Source organism: Prorops nasuta, unplaced genomic scaffold (genome assembly GCF_024137725.1).
Source record: "Prorops nasuta isolate Cenicafe-Biocafe unplaced genomic scaffold, Cenicafe_Pnas_1.2 PNAS00015, whole genome shotgun sequence".
NCBI lineage: Eukaryota > Metazoa > Arthropoda > Insecta > Hymenoptera > Bethylidae > Prorops > Prorops nasuta.
Genome location: NW_027116812.1, coordinates 1975966 through 2000668, shown reverse-complemented (window position 1 = coordinate 2000668; position 24703 = coordinate 1975966). Strand labels below are relative to the sequence as shown.

Here is a 24703-nt window from a genome sequence, read left to right as displayed (position 1 = left end):
ATCCCTCGCTAGTGAGAGTTCATACATTTTTACAATGCTTTAAACAATATAAATCCTTTGTGCTGCGTATGCCTAAAATTTATTCAAAATCACATATATGTAACATTAAAACATAAATTCTATTGCGCGATACAAGGTATTTATAAATACTGTTGAAATGTGGATTATCGTGTTTATCTTTTTCACCATTTATCTAAACCTGTCCTAAATTTTTATCTTGACATCATTAATTGTGGGTCACATCAGCTATATCTATAAGAAAGTATGCTTCTCAACTAGCATAGGCTATTTTCATGAAATTCTTTAATCACATAAGGCTCATTTAATAACCTTTACATTATTGTCTGAACATTAACGCAATACACATGTCTACGATAGAAACTTCATTTAAAATAAACTTTGCTTCGCGGACGATAAAATTGTTGAGTCAATTCCATAGTGATATTCGGCTATCCAAATTTACATGTAAACACGAACACATTTAGCAATGTATTATTAAAAAGAAATCAAAAACCGAAGTATATCGATCAGTTCTTAAGTTAACCAGTGAACAACTGTAAAATCGTTTTGGCACTTTAAATTCGCCTGCTTAGGATCTCACGTAGAAATTTAGGCCTACTTCGATAAGCTCAAGTTTCACAACCATACCGATACTTTATTGTTCTGTCTCTTATATCAAAATCACGAGTGACCTAGGTAATCGATAAATATATCAATTTATACTCTTTCTTCTCTGGTATATATTTAATTTTATTGATTGATGACCACTTTTTTTTCTCACATAGACGAACATCAAAGTTACTTGAATATAACGCAGTCAAAATAATAACTGCCAATGTGCCAAAGTGTTTTACAATTAATAGCTGAGAAACTACTCGAATCAGCCGCTTCTCTCACAATATCCACGAAGTTAAAATCAATAAAACTCACGTTCTTTAAAGATTTTACCGGACCGATGCAAAAACCTTTTCTGCAGCTCGAGCCGTGAGATTGGCCAGAGTTAAAGTTGTACAACATAAGATTTGCGTAGAAAGGAAAATCGGCGGATTGAATTGCGGATAGAGAGCCAGCAATGGGCACTATATATATACTCGGACTGCTTCGTGAGCTTGACGAGGTCACGTGTGTTAGGGGCTGAAACTGCTGAAAGCTCCGGAACGTATCTTCCAATCGTCGAATCGCAACCAGAAGTGGCAACGACGGTAAACACCTCGCGGAGCGGTCTGCGCAATCAATTCTCTCGGCTTGTCACGCCATTGACGATTCGTGATCCCTGACCCTGCAACTGGGTCGTGCTCGATGCCATCACACCTTCCACAACAAGAGATGGTTGGTAGAGTCCTCCCGTCCAGCCTGCAGCTCTACTGAGGCCTGTGGACCGCGAAAGTCCTCGTAACCATCACCCCCGGATATCACGAGTGTCCTTTTCTCATTATTCATATCGGTATCCTGCTGAGATTTGTTTATCTTCAAAGAGTTTCTATTTTGTTTCTGACAGGAAACCTCCGTCTTTGGAGTGGCTGTACCGGTCGTCTCCACGCACGTTAGAAATCTTACGTGACCCGTGTGACCGTGAGGAATTCCTATCAATGTGAAAAGAAAAAACAATTATCTCAGCTTCTTACTAAGAGTCGTTCGATCTTTCTAGTATCAACTGGCAGGGTGTTTTAATGGTACAAACCGGTTACTATGGGAGGCTGTGACATTCTTTGCGTAGAAGGTTTGATATGGGGAATAGGCAAGGTGAGAAGAACTCCAGCACTCGTCCCGACCCACAGTAATTCGTTGCAAGCCAGAAGGGCCGTAACCCTCAGGCAGGCAGCCTTATGTTGCCTGATAATGTCATCGCAGCCTGCAACAAGTTTAATATTTCCCATTAAAATAACCCTCTAGCTAATCTCACTCTCAATTACCAAATTCACATTGATATAAGATTACAAAAGTGTTTACACTTTTTAATCGTCACTACTCTTTCTTTATTAATTACAGCATAAAAGCAGAATTGATACTTACTGGCAAGCATTTTGGTAACGGATGGTGCGATATTGATGTCGGTGAGGCACTCGTAAGTAGTGGCGTGGAATAATCGTAGAACGGCGCTGTTGTGCGATGAAACCCAAACGCCAAGGCCACCAGAACAAGCCATGCAAGAAACCGCGCGAGTCGGGTCAGTGCTTACGGGAAACGTATGTTCGATGTCCAACGTGCGTGGATTCAATATTTTTACACTGTTGTGACAACCGCACCAGAGCTTTCCAGATACCGGAAGCATTTTTGTCACGGGTGACGCTACCGTGCCAACGGAAACCGTCGTGGGGTCCATCGTGTTCCAGCCTCCTGTAAAAATTCGAAGAATTAATCTACGGAAAATCTAAAGTAAAATATAACCAAGTCTAAACTATACCGTGTTCCCTTGCGTAAACCGTGATATCCCCATTGGCCAGTGATACGAAAACTTTGTTATCTATATACCTAAGATTTATAATGTTTCGTTTAGATTAAATCAAATTGGACGAATGATCGCTGTTCGTTCCTGATAACACTTACACTATGCAATGTACACTACTGCCATGTTGAATTTTAACTTTATTCTTCTTTATCCTAATATTACAATTATACACGTGAACGCAGCCATCCTCCGTGCCTAGCCACATGGTAGGTTGATTATTGTCCTCTTCCGTGTTTTGAGTTTCATTGCTAGGAATTTCATTTAAAGATTCTCCCTCCTTTATACTGGGGGACTCTGCATCTTTGATGCTGCCAGTCTCGGTGCTCGCATTCCTCCTTTCCCCATTACCCTCGTCCGTGTCTGAATCATCCGAGCTGGAGCTACTACAGGTTTAAAAAAATTTTGTAAAATTACCGGAATTTTTTCTCATCCTCATAGCTCCACTAATTACCTGTCCAGCTGGATTTTTCCACTACCATCCACATTCTGGGTCGAGACGTTGATGCTTTTGCTGCTGTCGAATGCATTGTGTATAGCTGGTCTCGAACTGCAAAAGATGAAACAAATTTACAAATTGAACGTATTGATGAAAACTGATTGGTTTACCTAGTTTCTTTATTGGCTGGGATCCCTGCTACGCAAAGGATCCTGGCGTTACAAACGCCATTACAGGAGATAACCTGAGGAGGTTCTGGATAGAGGCTGAGAAAACAAACTTGGCCGACGTAGCCGTCGCTGTTGCAAACCCATACGTGAGGAGATCCTTGCTCGTTCACCAATGTCGGTGATGCACAGGTGAATTGAAGTCCTGCTCGAGTTTTACGAATCGGCAATGGACCGACAAACTCTGGACACGCTCTTTTATCAACGGATAGTGCTGCAAAGGAGTAAACAAAACTTACAAATAATCCAATTATCTTTTTGCACAGATTATAGATTAACATTTCTCGTATACTAACCCAATTTTTGTTTAGCTTCGTTGAAGCTTTCTTCCCAGCTGGCTCGTTTGTCAGGCTTCGCAAACATAACAGATATATTTTCTATACCGCTTCTGAAAAAGTTAATTTTTTCAGCATTAAGAACATTTTTAAAGCTGGAACAAAGAGACGAAATAATGGAGAAACATCTTACTGCGTGTTAAGGGATAATTCGAGGCAGGCCAATTGTGAATGTGCAGCGTTTCTATCAGCCAGCTGTTTTTGCGTTTGGCCAATCATCTCCTTAATCAACTCCTCCAATTGTTGCTTCGCACCGTGCAATGTAGCCGCGAACTCCTGCAGCTGATTTAACGTTGCGCAATCCTCCCGAAGGTGATCAACTTCACGCGCCATTCGTCGCAGATTTTCATCTTTGGCTACCAATGATCGTAATAAAAGTTTTACAGAGTCATTCACAGCAACAAAAATCATCTATACATCATTTCAAGGCTACCAGACTCTCAGTTAAGCATTTCACACCACCAATCGCATTACCTTTCATGACTTCCAAATCATCCAGAGGGATTCTCATGAGCATTTTGTATTTATTCGCCTCTGAGAGGCCAATCAAGCTGTTGGGACAAGAGCTGGTGGATGTTTTCCTGATGGTTCCACTTCTACGCTTAATGCTAGTTATGACCAGAAGGTCAGAGAACAAGAAAAGTGCACGATCTTTCCTCGTTCCTTGGTTGGATGCTATTGTCACCAAATCATGTCTCAGGAAAGCCCTGAAGAAAAAGAGACCTAATTAATACTCCATAGGATTTTGGACACTATTTGTAATCAATAGCAGATAATACAATCTTGTTCAATACTATTGATTCGTTAATTGACTGATTAACATAATTCACAATAATAGAGCAATTTCTCACCTATCATTGGAAACTATTCCAACCAGCCCCTCCACCAGAGACTGAACCTCTCTCAAAGTAGTTTGTTGCTGTTCCCATTCTAAGGACTCTCTTTCAGTGCAATTGATTTTCACTGCCAATTCGTTTACTCTCTTCTGTGCAGCTTGCAGCAATTCGTGGTCCAAATGCGATTGATCCGTGTGTTTCAGCAACCTTTTTATCAGCAATTCGTATCTTGGAATTTTCTGAACTGGCTGTATCAGCAGCTGGTCTAATCCCAATTTTCCTTTGTGCTCGCGTTCTAAAGTCTAAAGGAAAGTTTACCATCCATTATATAGAGAATAAAGGAGACTCGCAAGAGTGCCTGATTGGTTTTATGCAACACGATCGATCCTCAGAAGGAAACAAAAAAATTACAAATTCTCTCGTAAAGAGAATTTATCTTATTACAACACACTGGAGTATCTGGCAATTATTTTTTGAAAAACAGGACTTTGCAGGAGAAATTTAAGAAGCTCGTGACTGATGACTATGCGAGCGTATGTATACCTCGAGGAAACGTGCGAAAGCTGGTTTCGCCTGGCAAGCCAGTTTTATTGCTTGCTTCGCAGACTTCCAGTTGTCGAGAAAGAGGGTGTATGTCTCCAGGACGATCGGCTTGGTGAACTAGAAAAATAAAAGAACTTTGTAGTACGACACTCCATACTCTTATCCACCTAGTAAATACTTCGCTCTTCCAAACGAATAAATCTTACCCCCACCGTGCTCCCCACAAAAAAACTCCATTTCTCAAAGCAGTACATTTATTTGAATAAATAGTTTCTTAATATTTCTCGATATCAATAGCAACAAACAACCACAAAAATAAAACCAAGCTACTGAATATTTTCAAGAAACGAACTTGATAATTTATCAGCTGACCGTATTTATTTTCCGGCGAACTAGAGCGTATGGAAAATTGCGTTACTTACCACGTCAAGAAAAACGTCGCCAATCGTTTGTCGTAGCTCCCACGTATCGAGTCTTCTACGCAACTCCTCGAGGAAAACGTCGTGAATACTGAGAATCGCCGGGATCTGCAATGGAATAGAAGAAGATTGGCATTGACGTGATAACGAAGCTTGAACAGGGGGGAAATATTGCATGGATCGATAGGAAGCTGCAAGAAAATCACCTTAAGTAAAATTAGACGAAAAAAGGAAAACTCTACTAGGTCTATAATATTAACGGATATAGCATAGTGGACTGTTAAGGCGATGTAATGGGAATTTTCGTGCGGGACTCGCAGAGCATCGAAAAGTTTCAGTTTGCTCATCCGAGGTCAAGGTCGCATCAAGTTGTCACAAGTGGAAGTACGTAGTTGCTTTATGGTGAGTGCGATTGTATGTACTGCTAACGCGTGGTAACTGGATTCGGTGCATCAGGCTTTGAGGGTAGTTCGCGTTACTGAAAGTGCTAGGCTTCGCGATTCCCGATATTCTGGATCTCCCCCCCCCCCCCCTCTCCCCCTACTCACATAACCCTCTCTATCCAACGTTCGATTTGGTACCATTTGACAAACAGAAAACCGTGTCTCTGACTAATTTCAATAATTAATTCGACGAATAGATGCTCGTATTATAACAATTTACGTATCATTTTTTAAGTAAACAATGATCAATAGTGGAGTATTGAAAATTATAAACTTTTGAACTTTAAACTAATTCTTGTTAAGAAAACCTATTACCTAACAATACTCCTCCAATTAAAGGTTTTGTAATTTTTACACTTTTTAATTACAAGCTGGACACTACAAATTTTAAAAGTTTCCTTAGAATTTCCTCTCGTATTCAGGATTTGCGCACTGACACGAATCGATCTAACGTCTGGTGTATAAGGTAAATTTCAAGATCCTTTTTTAGAGAACAGGGAAGCTCTGGAGATTCCGTCCAGGTGAATAACTTCCGTGCGTTGCAGAGATTCATCATTCATTTGCTGCGGAAATAAATGAAAATTGAAAAATGAACGAGCAAAGGATGGAGGAGGATGCGAGGAGAAGCAAAAAGAATTTAGTTTTCAGGATAATCGAGGGGAGTTTCCGGTCGATAAAAATGTCGAAGAAATGATCAAACCTGATAGAATATCAGATCCACCGTTGAAGCGTCGATCAGGCCAGCATTCTCCGGGCTCTTCAGAGGTTGCAAGTATTTCTGGAACAAAGATCAAGCGTTTTCAGTCTTAATCGACGATTACGTTTTCATCGATTATCGATAATAACGGTTTCCACTCTCTTGGGCACACCTCACCAAAACTTCTCGCTTCGTTTACATTGATATGTACTATATATATATATATATATGCCACCAATGGATACCCTTGTTAAAATTACTTATCCCAAAAAGGTCGATGCCAGCTTTTCAGATGCGATAGAAATTTTCAAGCTCGAAAATGGCGTGATAAATTCAACGAGATTGGACTTACGCAATGGAAATAAAAAGCACAGAAGAAGAAAACGATCGACGATTAAAATCCCAGCACTCTTAATGGCTGGAATATAACACAATAGAGCGCAAGATTAAAGAGAAGTTTTATGACAGTTAATGTCATCCCCGCTTGTAAAGCGGTAGAAAAGTGGCCGACAAAACTTTTTCACTGGACGAGAAACGACTTGGTCGAGCTGTTACGAATGCCGTCCGTTCAGCGGTTTTCGATAATAGAAAATATTGACGCGCTCGAATAGGTGCCAGCTAGATGGACACGATGATTTTTCCATCACTATTAATAAACTTCTTGTTTTCTTTTATTTAAAATGCCGACGCGTTTACGTAACAGCGTCAGAATCCTCTCACCCTCTCTGACGCGTGTTTGTGTACGGTTTTCCGCATCCCTCGCTCGCCAAAGCGAGCGTGACGGCTGGCGCGGCATACATTGGGGATGAAAACACTCGACGAGCCTCGCTCTCTCCGAGGAAACAATTAGGCGAGAATATTTTGTCGGTAAAGCTATCCGTTGGAATAAATAGAGTCGATGACGCTCGTAATGCTATCTGTCCGTGTGAAGCAACAGGCCGAGCTCAATAAATTTCCGCCTTGACTCTGTGTCGGAGGGAAGAAAGCAGTCCCCACGAGGGTGGCGGTGCGAAGGGAGTAGATTCTTTGGATCGGAGCGTGGGTCGCTGACACGTCGACCTTTATTTTCGACTCGAATGCGTAAGCAATAAGCAAGCGATAAATATCGGCCGACGTTTATCAACCCATGCGCTGCGAATCACTCTCACCCGAGAATCTACCAGTAAAACTCTCTCCGGAGCCTCGTAAATATCTTCAAAAATCACATCGTCCAGTAATTGTCGTCTATTCTCAGATTCCAATCCACATCATCGAGAGAGAAAAGCACATTCGTTCTAATATATACCAGAAGCATCATTGGATACACTCGTGTACTCTTGCCTAGAAAATTCAAGATTTTTAATTAGAAAAATATTAATTTTGACAATATTAGTGAGTTTTTATGAAATTTTACTGCAAATTGTCATTGGCGAAGAATTCTCGATATACGAGGGAAATGTTTGTACACCTACGTGACCTTGGGATAATGAACAATATGGAGTGCACTGGCACGTTGCAGCTAACGAGAGAATTATCGCATCAGTCCAAGCTCCGTTACGTAAATCAAAGCGACAAATTAAATTCCTCCAAATCTCATCAGTTTGGACGTAAATCGATGCTTGGATTTGTCTCAATCAGCAGAGTTTACAAAAAAATATCCTTCCAATCTCTTCGAAGCCACACATTGGATTTGAACGAAAAAGCTGGAGTAAAGTTTCATCTCGTCCGCAGGAAGACAATTTTTCTTCCTTCTCTTCAAGTTGTTAGTCGTTGCTGAAGTAAACTGATAAATCCATTTACTCACATTGACCAGTATCTGGAGGGACTCCACGTAGGATTTTTCTGTGTCGTACAGTTCGACGACGATGTGAGTCCTCGTGTCCTGAAACAAAGAAACAAAAACGTTTTTACTGGCTCGTGACTACTGCTACCGTTGATAACCAATTCTTATGTAACAGGATCATTATCAACGTATTCATCGCCTCGTGATAAAGATTACTCGTGCAGAGATTTTTTCGTCGCACGTGTCGAGAAACGTTATCGAGACAATTAAAAAACTATTATACAAGTGGTTTAAAATTTCTTTCAACACGATTAATCAATTGCATTATTACAAATACCAGGCACCACTCGAAACGAGTTCTAGTGGATCTAAAAGTATATTATAATTTTCCACTGATTTTCCAAAGTAAATTACTAGTTTTTTACGTGTTATTCTAATTCGTGCTTTTTTGTTTTTGTTTTAATTACAGGTATTTCATAGTCCTCGTAAGCTCGAAGCTTACGAGAGGATCAATATAGGTAGCGAGAATAAATGGGTTATTGTAGGTGAGAAATAATGGATTTCTGGTGAGAAGACATGCGTCGGATAGAACGTCCCAGTAGCCGAAGAGTACCCACACGTTCCAATGCGACGCGTTCATTATCCTCGCTCTCCACTGACGCCTCGCTGATCATCTTACGATCAGCGTTCATCGTCAGCCCTTTCGTCCACGTTTCTGGAACATCCGCCAGGGCCATTGCCCTCTGCTCAATTCGTATACACAAATAATCAAAACTCACACACTTTCACCTCTCACCCTGCAATCCAAAGACAAAAATCCTCACAATTATCCAATCGTCACCACAATTATGAACAATTATCGAAACTCTCATACTCCAAACACAACGATAAACCACACATATGTTTCTCGTTAATTATTTCATCAATTCGCAGGAAGAAGTTCACTCAAACACCAAGGTTGAAGAGTCTTCGGTAGTAACGAGAAAAATACTCGACCACGTGAATAAAGAAACGTGGTCCGGAGTCTAAGATTCCAGTCACGTGTTTTTACGTGAAGAGACGCGTTGTTCCAGTAAGGTCAACGACCTCTATTATCATGATCCTTGTTGCAACATGGTACCGATCACTCTACATAATCCAGAAGCAATAGTTGAAAGACGCGTAGAGTCCTATGCAAATCACTTTTAACTAAAATGTAAAATGAAAGAGAGAGGAATGATGAAATTAGTTATTTGGAAGGATTTGTAAACGAAAGTTTTAAAGCTCTAGGTAAACAAGAGACAAGAAAACGGTAGTATATAAAAATGAAGAGAGAGTTTTTGGTGCTCGATAATCATATACATGAATGGAAAACCGAAGGAATGGCATGCCATGAACTAAATATGCTGTATTTGTCGGCGAGCTTTCACGTTTAGAAACCGGATGATCACACGTCGAACGGGCGCGATATATTTAGCGGCGTGACTAAAGGAGCTTGCGAGCTTGCAAGCTTGCCTAGCTTTCGCGTTCACCCTTTGGCTTTTCCTGCCTCGATCCAGCGAATCCTGTTTTCCTTCCTGCTTCCTCGAACATCCAAATGGATTACTTAACACGAGGAAGCTTTCGATCCATCACGATCTCATCCGCTCCACGTGTATCAATCAAATCCTCTCTTCGCCTCCATATTTCTTCATTAAACTATATCCAATCCCTCTGGCTTTCCTCTCCAAAAAATCTGTTTACATTCCTCATCGAACGAGAGCATGGAAAATTCAACATGCTGAGAGAAATTATTCATCAATCTTCTGGAGCTTTTTGCCTTCGAGTGTTGCAACCGGAAGTTGACTCGTCAGTGGGGGAGAGGAGGAGTTTGGAGTTTTAGCCGAGGAGAGAGAAACACGTGAGATTGGACGGCAGAGGGAAAGAGCACGATGTCGATCCACAACGACGTTTCGCCTGAAACTGACTAACTTGTTAGCTGAGAGACGAGACTACGCGGTGCTCACTGATCGATGCTTGCGGGATGAGGGATGGTGGCTGGAAGGGGAGAGGGTGAAAAGCTCCGGACGCCGGCGCGCCTTTTCGCAGAGATTACACGCGAAAGCGGCAGAACTACCGATGCGAGCCTCGACGACCTTGCACCACGGTGAATCTCTCTTCTGCCATGACCTTGACGAAAGCTCTGGTCACCATGGAAACTTCCTCCAACGCTGTATACACTTTGCAAAGCAACGCAGCAAAAACATAACCGAAGCTTCCTCTTTTAGTCCTCTCTCTCTCTCTCTCTCTCTCTCTCTCTCTCTCTCTCGTAACTTATAATTCACCTGAGTGAGAAAATAATCGAATTAATTTCTTTCCTTTAATTAAATAAACCATGATTACATGTACCGATGCATGCTGCACGAAGCTCTAATCAAAGAATGGTTATAAATAAGCTTGTTGAAAGCTCGCCTCGAGATCTATCTATCCGGAAGAATCGATGTGTAGGTAAGATCAGGATACTACCAGATAGTCTATGAATAACCAAAGTGCAGCACACAGACGAATAGTCGAACCGACATATTCGCGAGAATATTTAAATATTTAACTTGCAGTTCGTATAAAACTGCACTTGCCTGGTCGATTTCGTAATCGAGGAAAACGCCACTGTGTTGCGCATCGCGCTTCATTTCCTATCAATATTTCTCTCGTGAAAAACCTTGGAAAAATTCTATCACTCGTTGGACTTTTTTCTTTATCGAATGTCCTCTTTGTTTTCAAGCGAGTGCCACCACGCTTTCCCAGCTTCAAAAATACAAGCCTCGAGAGGAAAATTGTAAACTCGTGTGTACATATATACATATGTAGCATTGTCATTCTTAATAAATGACAGTTTAATTTCCTCCCGGTGAAATCTTCAGCTTTCATTTATTCAGCGCTACTACGCGTCTCTATGGTATATCGCAGAGGCTGCAGCGAAAGAGTTGCGTTTGAAAATGATCTATTGCGCGTAGATCCAATAATGCTTTCCAGAGTGTATCCAACAAAACTCTGGGAATAAATTTCATTCGCACTACCTCTCGAAATAGATCCTTCCGTGAGATTCATTAAATATCTGGAAATTGATTTTCTCCAAAGCATTGAGATATGAAAACACGATTATTTATCTCGCGAGAGAGCGAGGAGGAGGGAAGATTAAAAAGTTTGATGGAAATATCTCACAGCTACGTCACGAGCGAAGCGAGTCGGTATGGCTCATTCATGAATTTTCCAAGGGAGCCACGCCAAGCCGTGGTATACCTGAATGATTCGACGAGGAATTCGATAGTTTACTCTGAAAATTCTCCCCTCCTCCGTGTCAAGATGAATTTTGCAGCTTTCGCCTTTGAAACGATCAAACTCATCCTCGTCCCTGTACGCTCTTCCCGCGTCATTTCAATCCGTAAATTTGACAGGGCAACTCCTCCTTTCGTTACAAATCCATTTCTCATTGACGTCTGTATCGCAGTTCTTCCTCTGCTTTTATTTCCTGAAAAGCTTCGGATTCCTTTTAAAAATAGATAAAAATCCATGATAGAAACTTATCCCCGGTGCTTGCTGGATCACTTCAGGGTTTTCTTCACTGGACCAGTGTGTTCCTCTTTTCTTTTTTCTCTTCTCTTCGTCCGCTTATAGATGGGATTGGGAGAGGCCAACGAGACCTAAGGAAAATAAACTTTAATTGCTCAATAAATTTGCCTGGAATTCTACGATTAGTCATTGACGGAAAAAATGCAAGGTTATACCGAGGCTGGAGGTCAGCGTCCACTTTTGTTCGGGTGCCACGAAATTCCGAGCGAACCAATGAATTTCAGCTGATGGATCTGTCGAGCACTGTCGCGCATTCACATATTTAACGCGAGGGAAGAGCAGAACAGCGAGGAGTAGGGAAGAGAACCTGGCGCCGCTGACTCACTCGTAGCAAGCTCCCCAAGGACTCGGCCAGTTTAGATAAACTCAAGCAAGCTAAAGCAACGGATGCCCTCTTCTTCTTCTTCTTCTTCTTCTTCTTCTTCTTCTTCTTCTTCTTCTTCTTTTCGTCTCTTTCGAACTGATACGCTTGGCAGACAAGGACCACCGCGAAGGTCAACAATTGCATAATAATACACGTATGTATAATTATAGAATAAACTCGAGAAATTCCACGAGGAGGGAAGAAAAATTTATGAAATGGCTCTCGGGTAGCGAGGGACCTTCGCCTATCGTGGATTCTTAATTATAAAGCTTGGCGATCCGGGCCAATTCCAAATCCAAGCCTATATTTACGAGAGCCTACCAATCTTCGCTTATTTACGACCATTCTTTTCTTCGGTACCTTCCACGAGTCTCGAACTTTTGCTGACGCATAACCTGACGCCAACTTTATGCAATTTTCAGTGGAACGAATTGCCTGACTAAACATTTATCAGCATTCTTGTTTATTTTGGAGCGAGCAGTTACTACCAAGAAATGCGACAGCTTTTAACCTGAAAACATTCTTGCGACATTCCACCGATGGTAAAGCGTTCGTTCCAAAAATGGTATCAATTCCTCCGGCGAACTCTGATGTATAATCGTTGAAGAGACACGTGGAGAATGAAAAGCGTTTATAGTTGAATTTTGTCGAAAACCAGTGGGTCTATTAATTCGCGAGCCAAATGATATTCCTGGCTTTAGGATATTCCTGGGGAGGAGGAGCCTCCATCGGCATCCTCCACTTTTACGCAATCCCAGTAACCTTGCGTAACTGTGACCTTCTCTGCCACTCTTTCACGAAGCTATTACTATGATCAACAAGAAGAGAACCAAAACAAAACGCTCCTTCTCTTAATGGGTGAGAAGCTCTTTACGAACCACGAGCCACTTGGCTATTAAGAAAAATTGATTTTCCTTAGTAAATAAGTTAGTAGTTTCTCTACAAACTTCATTGGACATCAATCAACGCGAGATGGAAATGAATAGAAAAAAACTCGATGAAACTCTAGCTTTTGAGTGTCTCGTTGCAACGGAGACGAATGATAGAGACTCACGTTTCTGTGAGCTGGTGCACGGGCAACCCTCTCGGAGGATCCTCTGAGAAGTTCAGCCAGGAGTTCCGGACTTGGTCCAGGAAGACCCTCGAGTTTGCTGGGACTCGAAGTGGTTCTGTGATGACAAGGAGTCGAAGCTTCGGAGTTGCTGTTGCTGTCCGCGTTGTAGGACAAATTGGCGGAGATTTTTCTGCGTGGTCGAAGACTCTCTTCCAGGGCAATATCCGCTGTACGAGGTTTCGCCATTTCTGCCTCCAGCATCTGACCGTAGGGGCCTCGAAGTGGTCTCTTGCTGTATCTGACCGATGAAATATTATTAATTATTAGAAAAAAGCATTTCAAACGGTATAATTATGAATTTACCTTTTGGAGGTGTGACTCTCGCAATCAGAGAGGTCACTGGGGGTGGTGGGTGGCTCGTCTTTTTCCTCGCTGCTCTGAGCAGACAACTTTTTCGGATCAATTATATAAAGTGGTTCCGGCCATTGGGTGATGTAGACGCCTTTCCTACGCTTGCTGGTGTCTCCTCCGCGATACCTCCTGGGCTTGCCGGAAGACGGAGATGAAGAATTTTCGGATGGAGTCTCCGATGGTACTTCGCTGGCTTCGCTCGCTTGACTCAGACGTGGCTCCTCCGGCGGTGGGGTGATTATCACCTTGTGAGCCTCCACTCTGCTCTCTTCTATATCAACAATTAACGATACCGTGAACTCTCTATTTATCTACGCCGCCTGCAAATTCTCAAACCCTTCTTACTTTGTCACCCTATTTATTGTTTCATCGAACAATAAAGCAATGCATTGTTCGCCAAGAAAACATTCTTCTCTTTCCAATTAATAAGGGAATAAATCAAAGCCCAGAGAGACTATTTACAGAATGCGAGACTCTACGTTGGAACTCTAAGATTCATGCGATGGGCGTGAAATACGCTCTACTACCAAAGCATAGGAACATTCAGTGAATAAAACAAACTCCAGTGAACGCGCGCGCGCGTGAAGTCATCAATGAAGATGGCTATAACTCGATGACGTCTAGATTTCTATTTCCAAGCCAGCACCCACACTTCTGAAAATAGTCTCGGCTGAAAAATAATGTAGAGCTCTCGGTGCACCTTTGTACCCAACGGACCACGAAAATAGTGCAAAGATTAGCGGGAAAATATTCCGTGCGTCGCGCATGACCGCTGGGGGAACAGCGTGTGATAACAGGGAGCGAAATCTAGAATTTTCAGCCACTGAAAACAATCGGAGCTATCGACCTTTGTCCATGATCTCCGCCGTTGGGAGTTCCGTTTTGGCGGCATGATAGAGAGGCTCCGGCGTCAAAACTTCCGGGGTTTGAAGGTCGATGGACGATTGGCCGGCGTTGGTTCTGGACTCGTTGCTCTCAGGTACGGGAGGTTCAGGGCTGGTGAGAGCACTGGACGTGACGAGACTGTCCGATCCGTCGCTCCTGGGTCTAATCTCTTCAAGGTTACCGGATACCGGGACCCCGAGGCCCTCGGCGGAACCGACGGCAGAGTCCACGCTGGGCGTGGACGTCCTAGGACTTTGCCTGGTCGGACTGTTGTGTGCAGTAGATTCATTCGGACTGCTGTCACCTCGTCGACGAGGCAAAGTGCTGGCTCGCGCATCGTCACAGTCAAATCTGCTCGTTCCACTGCCTATCGACAGCTGTGCCTTCTGCCCCGGATCTGCAAACCGTGAAAATCCTCCTTCATCAATCTGTACCCAACTCAAAAAACATCGGCGTTGACCTATACATTCCGATATAGTAGATATAAGTGATATATAGCCTATGCAACGGGTCATCCGACGAATGGTTTTTATTAATAACCAGCAAAGTGTCTCGGGAATCTCTGAGATCGTTCTAAACGAGCGAGAGGAAGTCCTAATTACCCCCTCGGCTGTCAGGCGAGTTTGGCAGCAGGATAAGCCTGGCCATTCCAATAATAACAAACGCAAAGTTCGCCACGACGATATTGCAGAATCTCCGAGCTACTCACGTGAGTCTCCTCGTCTCTCGCCCGTTTCCGGCTCTCCTCTCTCGTCTACCAACCGGTGACCTTGAGCTCCTTTCCCAATCTCCCGCGCGACAATTTTGCACGACAAGCGCAAACTCGTTCGCGGATCCCGTTTGGAGAGAAACGGGAATGAAATTGCTACCCTTAAGGGAATCACGAAGCTACTCGATCGGTAATAATTCGCGTCTAACCGCGGGATCAGCTGACCGTTCTCACCGATCCGAGTGGACGGATTGAAAAATTCTACGGGATTGCGCAAGAATTCATCGCGAGGGAGTTATCGACCGAGTTTACGAGAGAAATAGCCTTAAGGAACTCCGGGAAGTCCAGAGGAACTGCGTTTCACGGCCGGGTTTTTGTTCTATTCGTGGTATTGGCTGGCCGAATTCGCTGGCGGGCACGCGCGTCTCAATGTTTCCACCTCGAGTGCCAGAACTCTTATATTCCGGAAGCAAATGTACAACTCTCCCACACTTAGCAACACGGACAGAGGCAGGCACGCGCAAACACAGTCCCTTTCCTGCTCATACTCTGACTGGTCTCGCGTGTGCCGAGTATACTGATTAACAGAAACGTTATTCGAGCGCCGAGTCATTACTCTCGCGAAACATTACGCCAGCTGCCATCGCCGGGAAAATTATTCTGCCGTGCGCACGTGACTCATCTCGGCGAGCACTTTATTTCAGGCGACAGAAAAACAAGCCAAACGTAACGCGATACTCGGCATCCCTGCCGTCGCACGGGATTTATCGACACACCGGGACCAGTGCGAAATTGCGATTTTTCCTATGCTTCGAGTCGAGGTGCGACTTACTTTGATCGAAGTCTGCCTGACCGAAAGAGGCGCTCCTGAAGAAAAAAGGAACGCCGGCAGTTCGATGTCCTGAGAAGTGAGGAGGACCTCTAGGTTCGAGGCCAGCCACAGCATCGCGAGCTTCGCCCTCACTCGCACCGGAAGTCGCATTCACTTCGTACAAATTATCCACTCTGGTAGCACTGTCTACCACCGAATCACTGTACTGCCTCGAGTGTCGAGGCTCACTTTCCCTCTGTTTGCTCCTGATGATGTCACCACTGACGTCACTCTGTTTCCAGGATGATCCAGTAAGCTTTCTCCCGTCGAAGCTCGGCTTCCTCCTCCAGGACTCGTTCAGGCACTCCTCACTGGCATTCGCACTTTCACTCTTTGCAAGTGCTTTTCCCTGTTGCTGCTGCTGCTGTTGTTGTTGTTGTTGTTGCTGCTGCTGCTGCTGCTGATAATGCTGATACTGAGGCTGTAATCCATTGTTGGACCAGTGATTCTTTCCCTCGTTGAAGGTGTAACTACGCTGGGATGGTCGACTGTCGGACCTAGGGCAACCTTGGATCGGGGACGCCTGAAAAGTCAAGGAATCGAGGTCAACTGCATTTATAGATCGTCCACTAACGCAACAGTACAGTGGTACGTTTCCACTCTCGATAAACATACTACCCATCAATTAATTACTACGTATACACTATAACACTCTACACAATTGAATATCCATTAATATAAAGTTGATGGATTTCTGTAAGGTTGACAAAGTATTCGACGCCTATGATTAAGAGACTTTTGCACGAGTCGTAGAAAGCACGAACAAATGGAAAGTACGAACCGTTCAGATATTAATGGTAGGGTGGGCGTACAACGATTCTCCTTCGAGTATATATGCCGGAGTAATAGATCTCGCGCGTGAATTTACCTGAATGATTTAAGCCACGATAACTCTGAACGTGTTCCAGCAGCAATAATTGTAATAACGACGAATGGAAAGGTTTCGTACGTGGCTGAAGATTTGTTTTCCAAGAATGAAGAATCACCTGAGAATAATTGTTAGGAGGCTGGTAGCTCGGTGGTGGCGAAGAAGCGTGAGATTTTGAGGGTCTCCTGGGTGGAGGAATGGGCGCTGGTCCCCTCAGCTTCTCCGTAAGTTCTCGCAGCCGTTCGACCTTCTCATTGCGGGGGCCGGAAGAAGATTTCTTGCCGCTTCCTCCTCCGCCCCCGCTCCATCTGAACCTATGCAGTCGATCCACCGCTAGCACCGCTGGCTCCTGAAAATTTCATCCAAATCAATCCACTGTAAGTCACTCGCGGACCTGCACGAAACAGGAATTTCGTACTGGCAAGCGTCGATCGATGGCCCCGTATCAAATCTGTTATTTTTAACGTTGAATTAGAGCGTTTTATAGAATTTTTTCCCCACACTGCCAGAGGCTACCTTCGTGGCTTACCAGAGCGTGCTCACACACTGGGGGCAACAGATAGATGGGAACCAAAATAGAATACCTCTTGGGCTAGACAGCGTACGACTACACGCAACTTCTCATTCGAGTCTTCGGCTTCACGATTGGAAAAATCATACACTACCCATCTCTCCTGAACAGTTCCGATCTCAGCGCGATTCGTCGAATGGAATTCGAGGAAAATTATTATTTAACAGTGGTGGATCGGTCGATAAACATGTGTGGGACTATTCCCAGATCCAATTGACGTACCTCCAGGATCCTGGCGCGAAGTCTTCCAAATCCGAGACACTCCACTTCGAAACGTCAGTTTAATACACATCAGCTTGAGAAGACTCACATTGAGTAAACACTGTTCCTTCGAGCACCGTTCGCATTTATATATATACTTCTCTTTCTCTCTCGGTACGTTTACCTCTGAATATATCTTCAGGCCAGTAGAATAGTATAGCGAGCAAAAGTACTGTTTTGCTTTCTCGTTGTTGAAAAATACACAGAGAAGTATAATGTACTCTTACACACCTCTCTGCAGGGAGAGAGAGGAAGAAATAGGGTATTCGGGAAGAGAGCTAGTACCTGGAGCTTGGTGGTCTGGTGTTTGGTCCACTGTGCGAGTTGTCTTGGAACAGAGACGGAATGCGCCGTGAAGCAGGAAGAGGAGGATGCGAGTGACGAGGTAGAGGAAAACGGCGTCGAGAGTTGAGGCTGCGTCGAGGAGGCAGCAAACTGCGCTTGCTGCCGTTGGCCGTTTCCTCCGGTGGCCACAGGGCTATTATTAGGCGTTGGCGACGCTGTCTGGGGGGCTGTACTCGCTCCGAGCTCGTGTCCGCCGCCGTACGAGGACGCCAGGGACGCCGAAGACCCCACGACACGCAACGGCAACCTCGACCTCGACCCTATGCAGCAACAATCACCTACCCTCCCGACTACCTCCGATCTCACACCTGGCGTTGTCCTCTCTTCCGACATCTTCCACTGTCGACGATTCAACTTCCGGTCCTCCACTTCCCCCTCCACCACCAACTCCTCGTCGCTCGAACCCATCCGTGTAAACACTCTCTCCTGCTGATCAAAAACAAAACAATTAGCCATTTCCCCCTAAACTCAGTATAAAATAATCCCTACCCATAGAGCACCAAATGACTTAGAGACATTTTTTAGGTGTCTTTTAGTCAATTGGATGACTCAATGATGTCTATAGGACAACTTTTAGTCAAGTATGCTGTATGGATATTTTACCAGGAAACTGTACTGATAAGTTTATAGAAACGTAGAGATTTTATAGATATATTATAATCGACGTGACATCTTTTTCTTCCATCGTTGATCCCGCGCAATTCGTCGTTTCTTTGTACGTTGCGAGCGATGCGCCCTCTCTAAACATAACCTCTATTGGGCGGTTTAGGTATATAGACACTGTGAAAAAAATGTCGGGTAACAGCGTCGAAGTACTTGGCACAGAGTCATGATTCCGGCCAAATATGTGACACACACCAGATTCACGTCGGTCGTACGTGGTTGGATGACGTCAAAATTGAGATTTGAAAGAAGCGTCAAATGCAGCCTATAAAGGAAACAGGAAGGATAGACGCATAACGAGGAGAGGGAGTAACGGGAAAAGCCGAGCAAACAGTCATCCAAGTTGAATGATAATTGCGTATTTTCGTACGAGGAAACATTTCGCTATTGACTCATCAAAAGGGGTTGAGTTATTTAATGGGTTAGAATAGTAATTTTTACCTGAGAAATTCGCAGGCCGTATCTGGTGCCAGCCAGAACAACGTATCCGCTTCCTGGGCCAGTTCCTGTCATCGTACGAGTTGCTCCCCCTAACCATCCTACCAATCCCAATCCGATATCCCCTCTCCTCTTCTCTTCCTCGCCGCCCCCATCTCCACCAGCACGGCGCATTCTTCATCCTTCCTTCACCCTGAAAAAAGTTTACCCACCGTTATTTATCTGCGACAAGAGCGAGCAATAATCAAATTGACGAACTTTCGGGGAAAAGCATCCCTCGAATCGGCAACATCGAAAAGATCTAAAAGATACAGGAACGTTGGAGCCGGTTACCGAGTCGCAAATAAACCGTCGACGCGATTTACAGCGGCCGAACCAATGTTTATCAGTTATTTACAACAAGAGGTGATGCCCCGCACGCAAATAATGTGCAAGGAATGGAATGTCGTTTCCTCTTTGTCTCCGTGCTTCGTAGCTTATAAACTGCCACGGCAATATCTTTTCACTGAGAAAACACAAAGTTTTATTTACTATAACCTCAAAAATCTGCGAGTTTCGTCAAACGTTCAGTCTTTGTGCGAGATTATAGCCCACTGTGCTCTTTCCAAAGTCAGACGACGCACGAGCTATACAGATGTGCAGTGAATCTTACATTGTTTGGCAAGAATGACTTTTCATGAGATATCTGATTACGGAGACAAATATTTTCGTGATATTTTCGATGGAAGGGGTGGCCGGGATTCGTTGTGGAGAAATGTCTTAGCCAGTTAATATTCATTCGGAAGGAGCTTCTAAATATAGAGAGTGGCAAATTGAAGCAACCCGCTTCGTCTCGTCGCGTAATCAGTGCGAAAGCGAATGTTTCAAAATGAAGAGACGAGAATTGGCCCAACAGTGTTCGATTGTCGCGAACATCTGCGCGCCCTCTTATATCCAGGAACTACTTCCGATGATAAACAAACGGCTCAAATTCGCCAGCTCATAAGCGATAGCTGTATCGCTTGCAACCAGCCGAGGCTACTTCAACGATCTTTCGTTCCCTTCTTCGAAATCTCATTTAGATTTCTATCCGAGAAGAGCTGTAGCGCCTGTAGCGAGACTTCTTCCAAGAACCATAAGTAAACCACTCGCAGTGTCCCTCCCATGTCAACAAAGCAATGGCTCTGTCGATAAGTCGACTTTTTGTCGCCTTTTCACGGTTATTCCCCGGTCGATCGTAAACACAGTCCGAAGCATATACAATAAAATAAGAATGATTAATATACACTTTAAGTACTTTAACACTGTATCGAGTGAAGAGACATTCGATAAGACCTTAAAATATTGTCCTGGCTCGGGTAATGGCGAAAAATCTGATGTAAACTTTCGCACTGCTCTTGATACAGCTGGTGGTGTCAGGTGTGCAAACTGTCGCACACATTCCTTCGCTAATAGCGTAATTCCATTTACCTGAGTTAAATTCGACTTTGAACTGTATCTTCGGAGGCCGTTAAACGCCGAAAGGCGTACGTGTTACAACTGTTGCGCAATCTTCCAGTCGCATTGTTTGTCTTTTTTTTTTTGTTTAAGAAAAAAGCAAATAATTCGGACTGACGATGCTATCGATTTCACTGGCCAAATTAGCATAACTGTCGTAAGTTATCGACGGTCGAGCAGAGTCTCCGAGCGAATTGCGAGCACGAAAGCCTCGTGGGATGCGCTTTCTCGTACTTTGGCTGGACTGTTGACTTGTACAGGTTCGTTCGTCGGCGAGAGATATCCATCTTCTTGTCCCCGATTTTCGCCTTGCTGAATAGAAAAAAGGAGAGACGACCCGGTTCCGGTTCGTCCGGGACTCAATGGTCCGTGTCAAGTGCTGGAAAATGCCTGATGATCAGTGGAGAGATCTTTGGAGGGAGGGGAGAGGAGGGGAAAATTTTATTATTGATAAGCGGGAGTCCCCTGGCACGCTTTCCGGTGCACAATGCTGACTTTTTTTCACATGGAAAACAATGGGAGGAGGAAGCGTGGCTTCCGGGATTGCAGAAGATTACAAGGTACTTTCACCGATCGATGCAAAAATTCTGGATCCTTTCCATCGTGGCAACGAGCCGTGCTGTATACACGAGCTTCCTATTCTAAACTGATCTCGGTTGTTGTACTTTCTCACGGCTCGCCGCTGGCAATGCTCGCACGATTATCAGATGGCCTGCTACGGGAAAAAGTCTCGTGGGTCCAGGAAAGCTGCCAGTTGCTCGCTTTAAGTGTATTAACATGTTTACCGTCGCAGGGTAATATGCGGTTTGCCCACGTAACGCAATCCCTTCTCCCCCCACCACCTCGCCGTTGCAAACTTCGTTCTCAGTTTCAATCCCAAATAACTTTATCGTCGCTCTCAGCATCGGCCACTCAAATTTCTCGCGTAGCGATAAAGATCTGTACGGTGAAACAAAAAATTACTCGAACGTACACTGCAGAAAAGACATCTTCCTCCTTTTCGAGCGTCGATTAATTATATATGTATCGCAAGACTGAGGGGATTAATAAGATTTGAGAGGGAAAGTAAACTTACTTCTGTGAGCGATTGAAAACCCGTCCTTCACTGTCATCCACGTGGTATCCGAGAAAGTGCAATTGCATGCTAGCACATTTTTCCATCGTAACTTTCCTCGGTTCAATGATGCAAACAGCTTTGTAACAAAAACAACAACAGTAGTCAACTACACAGTATTAACGCAGTTATAGAGTTAAAATCGATTCACGACCACTGAGCAATCACTATCAATAAAGATTCATAAATACAGGCGATATTTTTCTGTTACTTCACGTATAGCGCGCAAATACATCCGCGGACAACTGGCTCATTCCTTCGTTCCTGAATTTCCTCGAATCTTTGCAAAAGAAAAATATAAATACGTGCTGTGAAAGGATGAACGTGCAGATTAATTGAATAGGATTGTTCGAACCAATTTATCTGATTGGGATTTATCTGATTAATTGAAAGGAGTAGAATTTTTAACCGGGAGATCTCATAAATTTTGATCGATTAAAAAGTGATTAGGTGGTGAAAGCTATAGGGAGCTGGCGAGTCGAATTCTTAGCACTGTTCAATTGATACTGATTCTGCATTAATTATTATAACGTTTGAGCAGCGGCAGCTAGTAGTCTTTTATTGCACTTGATGGAATACGGTGTGCGTAGATACCTAACATAACTTTGGTAAAAATTGAATTTGGGCTGGATGAGAAAATCGCGCGAGATAAATTTCATCGATGCGAATGTTCATGCAGAAACCCCATCGATAAATATCACGTATCCCATACAGCACACTTGACTAAAAGTTGTCTTATAAACATCTTTTAGTCATCCTATTGACTAAAAGACACCTAAAACATGTTTTTAAGTCACTAGGTGCTCTATGGGGGGTTGAAATTTTTGCAACCAATGTCGATCGACCTAATAGACAAATAAAGACGATCGCTTTCATCAACAAACCGGGACCAATAAATTGCAGCTAATCATTATTATCAATAAATTCGTTCGATAACTAATTCATCGAGCAAACCCGATCAAACAGGACGAGCACGATTCCAACGAGAATCTACGACTATAAATTTCACTGAGAAACTCACGGTAGATACACTGCAGTACAAGTTCTAAGAGATTCGATTAAGCAAATCGAGAACCGGTCGATTCGTTCGGTTTTCTCTCACTGATTGTTTTCGCGGTGGTTTTCGTTGGTTGGCCAATGAGGAGGCTGCATCGAGTCATTGATCCATACGATCTACGGTGCAGTACGGTGCAACGATTACGATCTATCCCGTTCTACACTGTGCACGTTCACCGAACCAGATCTTACGTTAACTTCAGGATGAAACGTTTTCTAGGTTATCACTTGTGAATTGGGCTAGTGCGTAACGTGGCCTGTGTTCTCCAAATATCAACAAATTGGAGGGGATGAATTACATCAGACCCCTCATACCGAGCAAAGAAAAAAACTTGCTGCGTGATGTTTATTTACCAGTTGTAACTCCGCAAAAAAATCCAGAGACTCTTCCAGCCAAGCTCAAGCAAGACCAAACGTGCACTGTTACCCAAATGACTAAATACAGAAAGAAGGAGAGGAGTAAGGGGAAAGGGAGAAGAAAAAAAACTGGTTAAAATGCTCGAGGACGAGCCAAGTTTAGCCACGTCGAGCGAAACTGCAAGAGTGACACGAATTTTCACCGTTTAACGGAGAACGAAAGCGAATCGGGTCGTCGGAATAGTCCACGAAGATCGGAATAGCATTTCGCGACTGGTTCACTGCGACGGTTGGAGGATTCTTCGGATTTTTCTGCACCTTGTCGAGGACCTGACGAGAGTAGGTTTAAGATATTTCGAGGTGGTGGACGCGAGCTGAGATTCGCACGAGTGCAGAAAGATTTTAAAAGGGTTTTTTAAGAGATTTGACGAGTGGTGGGGAGAGAACGAGGACAGTGAGGAAGTTCGGAGGCCTCCTGGCCTTCAGCGGAGGACGCGAATAAACTGAGGTGGTCGAACTAAGCAAGTTTCGCGTCCAGCTGGTCTACTGAGCTGAGATCCGATCCGCTCGCGACGGCAGACAATGGCGAACCAACTGCTGCTCACTGCTCAGGCAGGGCCCCGCTGCAACCGGCTTCCAGTTCCACCTTTAACTCCACTTACACTCTGGCGACTCGACGGGCCCCGAAACCCCGCCGACCAGTTTTCTCTTCGCCGTCTTCGCCTCGCGGACCACTTGGGCCCTCTACACACACGCGCAATAACCCACGCCTCGATCTACCGTCGATTACCACCCGATTTTCCCGCCCACTGCCCTCTCTACACAAATTTTTACTTTCTGCCAACCCCACGCGGCAAACTCCTTGCAAAAGTTATACGTAATTAATAACAATCGTGATCTATCTCGATGGGTAATTTTCTTCGATAAAAAAAGCTATTTTTTCATCATCTTTTGAGGTTATGAAAATTTTGTACTTGGCGGCCTCGACATTCTTTCTCTTAAAACGGAGAATTATTTTTTCAAACGAGAAAATTGTTGTAAGGATGAAAAACTAATCGGGAGTAGGGACAGTGGACGGAGAATTGAAAGAGAGTAAATGATGGAGGAAAGTGTGGCAACGTCGCAAAGTCTCACATCAGATGGTAGTACCGGCGGCACCCAAACTGATTGTGGCGCGGGTCAGTTTACACAAGTCTTGTGCTGAGAGATATCTGTTCCTCTTTCGCTCTTGCTAGTTTTCTTCCCCCTTCCCCTTTCTATCTCTCTCTAGTGCAGAAAAGAGAGGGAGTCAAATGTAAATGCCCCAGCGCGACATATATTTATAGCTACGAAACAGCTATGTTCTGCTATCCAAATACTCCAATAAATCAAGATTTCGTTGCGAATTGTGACATCGATGCTCTTCGAATCCCTAGATTCTATTATAAAAGTAATTACTTTTTTTCTGTTTTTAATAGCAAAGACACAAATCATACATGGCGAAGAAGCAGGAAGATCAATAAGAGTTTCATTGTCTTCACGGGAA

General features: G+C 43.9%; 1 protein-coding gene across 4 annotated transcripts; it reads right to left on the bottom strand.

The window, feature by feature from the left end:
• Positions 1 to 53: 53 nt before the first annotated feature.
• LOC136778863 (rho guanine nucleotide exchange factor 17) lies at positions 54 to 23691 on the bottom strand. 4 transcript variants are annotated; one of them, XM_066735999.1, is made up of 24 exons: positions 23176 to 23691; positions 21727 to 21844; positions 19179 to 19368; positions 18015 to 18503; positions 17016 to 17246; positions 15991 to 16552; positions 14412 to 14846; positions 13517 to 13835; positions 13154 to 13451; positions 8169 to 8246; positions 6389 to 6466; positions 5249 to 5353; positions 4827 to 4943; positions 4299 to 4585; positions 3922 to 4154; positions 3581 to 3803; positions 3409 to 3500; positions 3056 to 3326; positions 2901 to 2996; positions 2548 to 2832; positions 2405 to 2472; positions 2014 to 2337; positions 1682 to 1855; positions 54 to 1583 (listed from the first exon to the last, which is right to left on the bottom strand). In XM_066735999.1, exons 3-24 carry the CDS (start codon positions 19347 to 19349, stop codon positions 1306 to 1308), a joined length of 5214 nt encoding a protein of 1737 aa, XP_066592096.1. In that variant the 5' UTR covers positions 19350 to 19368; positions 21727 to 21844; positions 23176 to 23691; the 3' UTR covers positions 54 to 1305. The 4 variants fall into 4 exon arrangements, with proteins under 4 accessions (XP_066592096.1, XP_066592099.1, XP_066592098.1 ...); XM_066736002.1 differs by having other exon boundaries at positions 18015 to 18500; XM_066736001.1 differs by having other exon boundaries at positions 1682 to 1852; positions 23176 to 23689.
• Between the last annotated feature and the right edge of the window lie 1012 nt (positions 23692 to 24703).